Source organism: Loxodonta africana, chromosome 8 (assembly GCF_030014295.1).
Source record: "Loxodonta africana isolate mLoxAfr1 chromosome 8, mLoxAfr1.hap2, whole genome shotgun sequence".
NCBI lineage: Eukaryota > Metazoa > Chordata > Mammalia > Proboscidea > Elephantidae > Loxodonta > Loxodonta africana.
The window spans coordinates 26,287,941-26,298,301 of record NC_087349.1 but is presented as its reverse complement, the minus strand read 5'-3'; the positions used below and the strand labels follow the sequence as shown (position 1 = coordinate 26,298,301).

Genomic DNA, 10,361 nt, shown 5'->3' with positions numbered 1-10,361 from the left:
CGTCAAAATGAACATTTCAAGATTTATCCTGAAGTACAATCCTGTCAGTGATAAGATAATATCCATATGTCTACAAGGAAGATGAATAATCAGTATCATGATAAACAGAGAAAAGATTAAAGTTGTCAAGGATTTCATTTTACAACAGTCTGAAGCATAGTAACGATTGTGAGGATGGCGCAGGACCAGGCAATGTTTCATTCTGTTGTACACAGGGTTGCTATGAGTTGGAACCAACTCAATGGCACCTAACAACAACAAGGAAGACCAGTTAATATGAATTTTATCCAAATTTATGCACCAATCACTAATGCCAAAGATGAAGAAACAAGATTTTTCCAACTTCTGCAGCCTGAAAGTGATCAAACGTGCAGTGAAGATGCATTGGTAATTACTGGTGATTGGAATGCAGAAGTTGGAAACAAAAAAGAAGGTTCACTACTTGGAAAATATGGCCTTGGTGACAGAAATGATGTCGGAGACCACATGATAGAATTTTGCAAGACCAATGACTTATTATTAAAAGTAACTCTTTTTCAAAAGCATAAGCAGTGACTATACATGTGGATCTGGCTGGATGGAATATATAGGGATCAAATCGACTACGTCTGCAGAAAGAGAGGATGGAAAAGTTCAATGTCATCAGTCAGATCAAGGGCCGCTGAGGAACACACCATCAATTGCTCATATGCAAGCTCAAGATGAAGCTGAAGAAAATTAAAACAAGTCCACAAGAGCCAAAATATGATTTCAGTATATCACACCTGAATTTAGAGATCATCTCAAGAATAGACCTGACACACTGAACACTAATGATTGAAGACCAGATGAGTGTAGAGTGACATCAAGGACATCATCCATGAAGAAAGCAAAAGGTCATCAAAAAGACAGGAAAGAAAGAAAAGACCAAAATAGATGTCAGAAAAGACTCTGAAACTTGCTTTTGAACATAGAGTAGCTAAAGTGAATGGAAAAATTATGAAGTAAAAGAGCTGAACAGATTTCAAAGGGTGGCTTGAGAAGAAAAAGTAAAGGATTATAATGAAAAGTGCAAAGACCTGGAATTAGGAAATCAAAAGTAGAGCATGCTCAGCATTTCTGAAACTGAAAGAATTGAAGAAAAAAATCAAGCCTTGAGTCATAATTTTGAAGAATTCTATGGGCTGAAGAAGAATTGATGCCTTTGAATTAGTGGGTGTTGGCAAAGGATATTGAATATACCATGGACTACCAAAAAAATCAACAAATCTGTCTTGGAAGAAGTACAACCAAAATGCTCCTTAGAAGCAAGGATGGCGAGACTATGTCTGACATACTTTGGAGGTGTTATCAGGAGGGATCAGTCCCTGGAGAAGGACATCATGCTTGGTAAAATACAGGGTCAGTGAAAAAGACGAAGACCCTCAATGAGATGGATGGACACAGTGGCTGCAACAATATGCCCAAGCATAATAATGATTGTGAGGATGGCACAGGACTGAGCAGTGTTTCGTTCTGTTGTACATGGGGTTGCTATGAGTCAGAACTGACTCGAGGGCACCTAACAACAAAAACAACATGGGCAAGATATTGAACAATGTAGGAAGCATAAAAAGAAGACAGAAGGAATACACAGAGTCACTACACCAACAAGAATTGGTCACCATTTCAGGAAGTAGCATATAATCAGGAACCAATGGTAATGAAGAAAGAGATCCAAGGCACACTGAAGGCATCGATGAAAAAAAATGACTCCAGGAATTGATAGAATACCAATTGAGATGTTTCAACAAATGGATGCAGTGCTGGAAGCACTCACTCATCTATGCCAAGAAATCTGGAAAACAGCTACCCGGCCAACTGACAGGAAGAGATCCATAGTTGTACCCATTCCAAAGAAAGGTGATCCAACAGAGTGGGGATATTATCGAACAATATCATTAATATTACACACAGGTAAAATTTTGCTGAAGATCATTCAAAAGCAGTTACAGCAGTACATCAACAAGGAACTGCCAGAAATTCAAGCTGGATTCATAAGAGAATATGGAACAAGGGAAATCACTATTGATGTCAGATGGTTCATGACTGAAAGCAGAGTATACAAGAAAGATGTTTACCTGTGTTTTATTTACTAAGCAAAGGCATTAGACTGTGTGGATCATAAGAAACAATAGCTAACATTGCAAAGACTGGGAATTCCAGAACACTTAATTGTGCTCATGAGGAAGCTGGACTTAGACCAAAAAGCAGTTCTTGGAATAAAATAAGGGGATACTGTGTGGTTTAAAGATAAGAAATGTGTGTGTCAGGGTTGTATCCTTTTACTACGCTTATTCAATCTGTATGCTGAGCAAATAATCTGATAAACTGGACTGTGTGAAGAAGAACAGGGCATCAGGATTGGAGGAAGACTGATTAACAACCTGTGATATGCAGATGACATAACCTTGCTTGCTGAAAGTCAGGAGGACTTGAAGCACTTACTGATGAAGATCAAAGTCCACAGCCTTCATTATGGATTACATAAAGAAAACAACAATCCTCATGACTAGATCAATAAGCACCATCATGATAAACAGAGAAAATACTGAAGTTGCCAAGGACTTCGTTTTACTTGGATCCACAATCAACACCCATGGAAGCAGCAGTCAAGAAATCAAACGATGGGAGGGAGGGAGGCTGGGAGAGGGGTATTCACTAATTAGATAGTAAATAAGAACTACTTTAGGTGAAGGGAAAGACAGCACACAATACAGGGGAGGTCAGCACAATTGGACTAAACCAAAAGCAAAGAAGTTTCCTGAATAAACTGAATGCTTCGAAGGCCAGCATAGCAGGGGTGGGGGTTTGGGGACCATAGTTTCAGGGGACATCTAAGGCAATTGGCATAATAAAATCTATTAAGAAAACATTCAGCATCCCACTTTGGAGAGTGGTGTCTGGGGTCTTAAACACTAGCAAGCTGCCATCTAAGATGCATCAATTAGTTTCAACCCACCTGGAGCAAAGGAAAATAAAGAATACCAAGGACACAAGGTAATTATGAGCCCAAGAGACAGAAAGGGCCACATAAATCAGAGACTACATCAGCCTGAGACCAGAAGAACTAGATGGTGCTTGGCTACAACCAATGACTGCCCTGACGGGGAACACAACAGAGAACCCCTGAGGGAGCAGGAGAGCAGTGGGATGCAGACCCCAATTCTTGTAAAAAGACCAGACTTAATGGTCTGACAGAGACTAGAAGAACCCCGGCGGTCATGGCCCCCAGACCTTCTGTGGGCCCAGGACAGGAACCATTCCCAAAACCAGCTCTTCAGACAGGGATTGGACTGGACAATGGGATGGAGAGGGATGCTGGTGAGGAGTGAGCTTCTTGGATCAGGTGGACACTTGAGACTTTGTTGGCATCTCCTAGGAGGGGAGATGAGAGGGTAGAGGGGGTTAGAAGCTGGCGGAATGGACATGAAAAGAGAGAGCAGAGGGAGGGAGTGGGCTATCTCATTAGGGGGAGAGCAGTTGGGAGTATTTAGCAAGGCGTATGTAAGTTTTTGTGTGAGATTGACTTGATTTGTAAACTTTCACTTAAAGCACAATAAAAAATAAAAAAAAAAGAAATCAAAGGACACTTTGAGTTAGGCAAATCTGCTGCAAAAGACCTCTTTCAAGTGTTAAAAAGCATAGATGTCCCTTTAAGGACTAAGGTGTGACTGACCCAAGTCATGGTGTTTTCAATCACCTCACAGGCCTCGGAAAGCTGGACAGTGAATAAGGAAGACTGAAGAAGAACTGACGTCTTTTAGTTGTGGTGTTGACGACGAAAATTGAATATACATGGACTGCCAGTAGAATGAACAAATCTGCCTCGGAAGAAGTAAAGCCAGAATGCTCATTAGGAGCAAGGATGGTGAGACTTTGTCTCACATACTTTGGATGTGTTATCAGGAGGGACCAGTCTCCAGAGAAGAACATCATTCTTGGTAAAGCAGAGGGTCAGTGAGAAAGGGGAAGACTCTCAATGAGATGGGTTGACACAGTGGCTGCAAACAATATGCTCAAGCACAACAATGATTGTGAGGATGGCGCAGGACCAGGCAATGTTTTGTTCTCTTGTACATAGAGTCGCTATAGTCAAAACTGACTCCATGGCACCTAACAGGAATAACAGGTCCTTTATTACAAAACTCCAAGCACAAATCAAATTATTCAACTGTTCTTGTTTTGAATAATTGGATTCATGCCTTTTGTTAAGATCCCTCAAAATAAAAAGCTTTACTCCTTCTAAAGGAAACAAATAATTTAGAAAACTGAAGCTGATCCTTTAAAACATATCAGTGTATCGTGTTGCTTTACTTGTGTGATGACAAGGAACTTGGACTCAGTCTTTGCCCTTTTAAAAAATGCTGGCATTGCCTGTATGACCAGAAGGCTCTAATTCAGGGCGGGAGGAATTCCTTCATTCCAAGTGGGAAGAATACAATTTTGGTGCCTGCCTAAAAATACATGAGTTTTTGCTGGGGATGTGAGACAGGAAGTCCAAGTCAGAAATCTGTTGAATTTAGGAATCAGAGTACTTCAGTCAAAGACAGATTTGGAACACAAATCTTGAAACCAAATTATTTATGTTGACATGTAGGATGGTCCTTAAGTTAGAAAATTATGCTACAATCTTCCCCCTCACTTGACATGACTCAGCCATGACTGCTGGTATATAAGACACTGAGAGATAAATTTAACTCTGACCCAGCTTCTAACATTACATTTTAAAATCAGTCTTATTACCCATTCAGGAATTCCTTATTTATAAAACAGAGGCTGGACTGAATTTGTAGTGAACTAGTACAAAAATTAAAATAAATGGAGAAAAAGACAAGATACTGAACCAAGTAAATAGTCCTCCATAGAATTCAAAAGATCAAGTTGGCAAAAATCACAGAATATAAATTCCTATCAGATTATTAAGAAGAATTGAGTAGAATTTATTTTGTATAGTAAACATAATACTTTCTGAAGCAGGTGCCTTAATAGAACATTGAAATGGCCTTTTTAGACTTGGTTACATCACCAGGTAGGTGGCAATACCTTCCAGGGCTGGGGCAACGTTCTCCAAGAGGCTGAATATGCTCTAAATCAGCATCTGACATGTGGCGGGCCTGTTTCTTCCATACCCAGGATTCAAGGGTGGAAACAGGAGTGGCACCACTCATTATTATCCCTAGTAAAATTTTTGCTTCCTGTCCCTGGTATTTTATGCTCTGCTGGTCCAGAGGTCTTAGTTCCACAGCAGACATAAAAAGATTCCCTGAAACGGGAAGTTAAGACTGCCACCCAGCCACTTTGGGCTCCTTACGTCTCTGAATCAACAAGCAAAGAAGGTAGTTACAGTACTGGCTGGGGTGACTGACTCTGATTACCAAGAGGAAATTAGACTGCAGTGACACGGTGGTAGTAAGGAAGAGTATATCTGGAATACAAGAGATTCATTAGGGTGTCTCTTTTTACTGCCATGCCTTGTGATCAATGGAAAACTGCAATCCAATTTATGCAGGACTATGAATGACCTAGACTCTTCAGGGATGAATGTTTTGGGTCACCCCACTAGGCAAAGAACTATGACCAGCTGAGATGCTTACTGAGGGCAAAGGGAATATTGAATGGATAGTAGAAGTAGGAATTCTGCCTCAAGACTGTGACATAGCGTTTCCTTTAAGGACAAGGGAAGCACTATTCTAAGTGATATTATTATCTCCATTTTACAGATGAAGAAACTGAAAGGTTAAATGATTTTCTCAAAGTAAGTAAAAGAGCCAGAATTGCAACCCAGGCAGTGTGGCTCCACAATCTATGCTCCTAACCACTATGGAATATGGCCCTTACGCAGATGTTGTTTCTAATTTTGTAAAGATGGAAACAGCCTTGTCTAAAGGACCTTGGTTTTTATTTGTTTTCAATATTTTATTGTGTTTTTGGTGAAAATTTAAACAGCAAATTAGGTTCTCATTTAAAAATTTCTATAAATATTGTTCATTGTCATTGGTTACATTTTTCACAATGTGTCAGCATTCTCATTATTTCCATTCTGGTTGGTCTGTTGCCATTAATCTAGCTTCCCTGTTTCCACTAACCTTCTTATCTTTGTTCTAGGAGCACAGTACTCAAGGGTGATATAATTTATTTTATGAGCCAATGTGTCATTTGGCTGAAAGATAATCTCTGGGAGTGGTTTGAGTTCCAAGCTTAAAGAGTATCCTAGGGCAATACTCTCAGGGGTTTCTCTAATCTCTACCAGTCTGGCCTTTTTTTAGTAATCTAAGTTTTGTTCTACATTTTTCTCCCGTTCTATCCAGGACCATCTATTGTGTCCCTGGTCAAAACAGTTGATAGTGGTAGCTGGGTAGGCAAGGCTGCGGTTCCTGTAGATAGACTATTAGTCCTATCTATTTTTTTTTATAGACTAGTTTCTTCTTTGAGCCTTTGGAATCTCTCTTTTGCTCTGGACGAGCCGAGATCCATAGCTGTATACCAGATGGCTGCTCGCAAGCTTTTAAGACCCCAGATGCTATTCACCAAACTAGGATGCAGAATATTTTTTTTATGAGCTGTGTGAGGCCAATTAACCGAGTTGCCCCATAAGGCTATGGTCCTCAGGTTTTGAATCCAGTAAAATCAATCCCTTCAGGTGTTTATTTATGTCTAGAAAGTATCCATAACTGTGCCCACTGTGTGCTTTGCTTTATATGTGAGTATATACGCAGTACACATAAACATGCACATACGTCTGCCTACAGATACACCTATTTACGCGCATCCGTATATTCATGTGTGCCTTCCTTTACATATACATGCATACATACCTGTCTATGTAACCTCACACATAGTTTTAGTTGTTATTCCTGCTGCTGCAACATTGTATATATTATATACCCATACCTGCTAAATACCCATTGCCGTTGAATCAATTCCAACTCACAGCAACCCTACGGGAGAGAGTCGAGCTGCCCCATAGGGTGTCCAAGAGGGGGCTGGTGAATTTGAACTGCTGACCTTTTTGATTAGCAGCCGTAGCTCTTAACCACTACTCCACCAGGGCTATATATTATAGCATTTAAAAAAAATCATCCCTTATTCTTATGTACTTCTTAGTGTCATCATTTACCTTGGTCAAGTTGTTCTGACTTCACCCTTATTCGGTATATTGCCTTTCCCATCACCAAAACTAACAAGTGTCTACTGTCTAGAAAGTGATTTCCCCTCCTTCTCCCTTCTATCCCTAAAAAAACTGAAACCAAACCCAGTGCCATCGAGTCAATTCCAACTCATAGCGAACCTATAGGATAGAGTAGAACTGCCCCATAGAGTTTCCAAGGAGCACCTGGCAGATTTGAACTGCCAACCCTTTGGTTAGCAGCCATACCACTTAACCACTACACCACCAGGGTTTCCCTCTATCCCTAGTAACCACCAAAAATGTTGCTTTTTATATGCATACCTATTCTTGTCTTTTATAATAGTGAGATCATACAATATTTGTCCTTTTGTGATTGACGTATTTCACTTAGCGTAATGTCTTCGAGATTCATCCACATTATAAGGTATTTTGAGAACTCATCATTATTCCTCATGGCTACATAGTATTCCATTGTATGTATATGCCACAATTTGTTTATCCATTCATCCGTGGATGGACACTTAGGTTGTTTCCATCTTTTTGCTATTGTGAATAATACTGTATGAGTATAGGTGTGCATATAGGGCCTTGATTTTGTTGTAGGGTAGTGTGACTACGGTTGTTCAGTCTATGGTCTCACCCTAGATTCTGGTCTTTATTATATATATATATATATATATATATATATATATATATATATTTTTTTTTCTGAAAAGATTAGAATTGAAAAAGTCTTTTCAAGGGAAAGGAAGAAAAATCTCATAAAATCTTTCAGAGCTATAAGAACCACATAGGAGAGAAACAGATATAACACAGGAAAGGCAGACAAGCACAGCATATAACACTTACTCCGGAAAAAGTGCAGCCCAGCCGGAAGCAAACCCAGGATCTCGGCTAAACCATAGCAGGGCCATTACAATGAAGAGGACTAGGGTCACAATTTCTTGATACCTGTGGAAAAATTCTAGTCTCATTATCTCTTATTTTCTCAGTCAAGACATTTGCAGAACCTTCCTGAGCTATTGTTAGGAGCAATCTTAGCAGAGCGCTGAACACTGTAAACACTGGATATGCCAATACTTTGAAACCATTGGTGCATCTAGACAAGGATCTTACTCCCCTGTGGGTCCCTCAGCTCCTCGTCATTCCATCTGGCAATTTTCAGTTATATGATGGCAAGTATTTTGTCATGTTAAGTTATATTTACAAAGGTTAGCACATTTGGGGCCCTTATCAAGAGGTATAAACACATTACAATTACGTGCTTGTTTGCATTTAAACAATTACTTGGAATATAAGCAGTGTATTGGTGCGTGTGTTTGTGTATCTTACCTTATTGGCCCAAGTTTTCTATATTCTTGTTTAATCACTTCAGCACAAGCTCTTTCTTTGGCTGTTTTGGTTTTGCCACATTTGAACATCTCCTTAAAACTAAAAAGAATAATTAAGCCTGTTAAGCAAAGGAGTCTTTCAACACCACTTTCCTGTATAGAAGATATTTATGAGCAAGCTTCATAAAATACAAATCTCCCTGCTAACAACAGAAACACATGCTTTCCACCCATACCTCCACCTTCTTGGAATGCTCTCTCCCCTCTTTTCTGCTTTTGCCTGGTCTGCTCACTTTTCAAGGCTCAATTTTTGTTCCATACTTGCCACAATATCTTCCACTGATCTCTTCATCTTCCAAGTCCATTTGCGCCACTGGAATTTTTTTCACACACCGCTCACTTCTAATTTAACACTTTATTGTACACAATCTTGATTGTTAATTGTTGCACGTGTATAAGTTTTATCGCACTAGTTAGTAAACTACTTGAGGGCAGGGATAGTGTCATAGATGTTTTCTTTGGCCCAGTATCTCTAGAATACTGGCATACATGGTGAATACTGGCATACATGGTAAATACTAGTTGACTGATCGATTCATTAATGACCTTGAAAATTTATGACACAGTTGGCTGTCAGATCCATTGCTTCTCACAAAATATGCTAAACTTGAGTTATGCACCAGGGCAGGGAAGTCACACACACTGCTCATGAACAAAGTTCAAACCAGGTCTATTCTTAGAAGCATAACTGACTCTACTACATTTTTTCTGCAAGTTTCTTGACTCTTCATGTTCCACTTGCATCTACTAGATAATTTTCTGGCTTATTTCCAACAATAACTACCAATTTCTATTGCTTATTTTACTAAATTTTCTACCATGAGGTCTGAGGTCTTCAAAATTTTGAACCGTTTCTGTGAAGTTCTGTTCTAGGTTAATAAATAAATTAAATAATAATAATAATTCATCCAGTGGAAGAAATAAATGGGAAAATTCCTATGGATTAATTCATGGAATGTTTATGTGTAGCTCAGTTACAGTGTACATTATATGTAGGTATAGAAGATAGGGAGAATTTCTTCTGTAAAATTGCTGAGTTAAGTGTACATGGATATTTTTGAGGGAGTAGGTAGGAACACTCAGGTGGTAGGAGGGTAACTTTCATACAAAAACATAGTTTATTTATTTATTTTCTCTGATTCTGCTACTCAAACATGTTTGGACTCTGGCGACACCACAGCCTCCTCTCCTCAACCATTAAATCACCCATCACACACATGCAAAATCACACCAGCCACTGAAAATAATTAGATGGATGCTGTTGCATTTAAGATCAGTAAGGTAATATTTCTATAATCTCAGATCATTAACTAATGCCAACCTTGAAATTTAACCACTGTCACGACATAAATGTCACTAGTATAAGAAACTACTCATGGACCACTTTGAGAACTCTCTGTAGACTAAAAAAGTACGGTCAATGAAAGCAATAAGATTTTCCTTAGAAACTGTTTTCTCCCCCATCAGCTGCATATGTACCTTGTCACTGTGGTTGGGGACAATAAACAGTTAGGTCAAAACCAAATTGGCTTTGCTACAAATGAAGGTTAATGCCCTCACAAAGGAACTGATGAAGCATATGACAATATATCAGCCTCTCCATTTAAATAAGTTCAATGGCACTGATAGATGAGCTTCTCTTCCCAAGTGTGGTGGGGTCATTTATAATGGGTGAGTTAACTGTGCTAACAGCCAAACACTAATCAGAATATACGGGTGCCTGGCAGGGGAGGAGCTGATTATTTTCTGTTTGCCAGTCTAAAACCTCTGGAGGTGAACACACTGGCTGAATGAAAGGACACTGAAAAATTAGTGGGAGC

The 10,361-nt window shown here is 39.3% G+C and overlaps 1 protein-coding gene across 1 annotated transcript in view; it reads right to left on the bottom strand.

Moving 5' to 3' along the window:
• SLC13A1 (solute carrier family 13 member 1) overlaps window positions 1-10,361 on the bottom strand; it is an 86,968-nt gene that overhangs the window by 14,877 nt on the left and 61,730 nt on the right. Inside the window, exons 9-10 of the mRNA XM_064289762.1 lie at window positions 8,483-8,581; window positions 8,000-8,101 (exon numbers count right to left, since the gene is read on the bottom strand). Of these exons, the coding sequence (XP_064145832.1) occupies window positions 8,000-8,101; window positions 8,483-8,581 (201 nt within the window). The remainder of the gene's footprint in view (window positions 1-7,999; window positions 8,102-8,482; window positions 8,582-10,361) is intronic.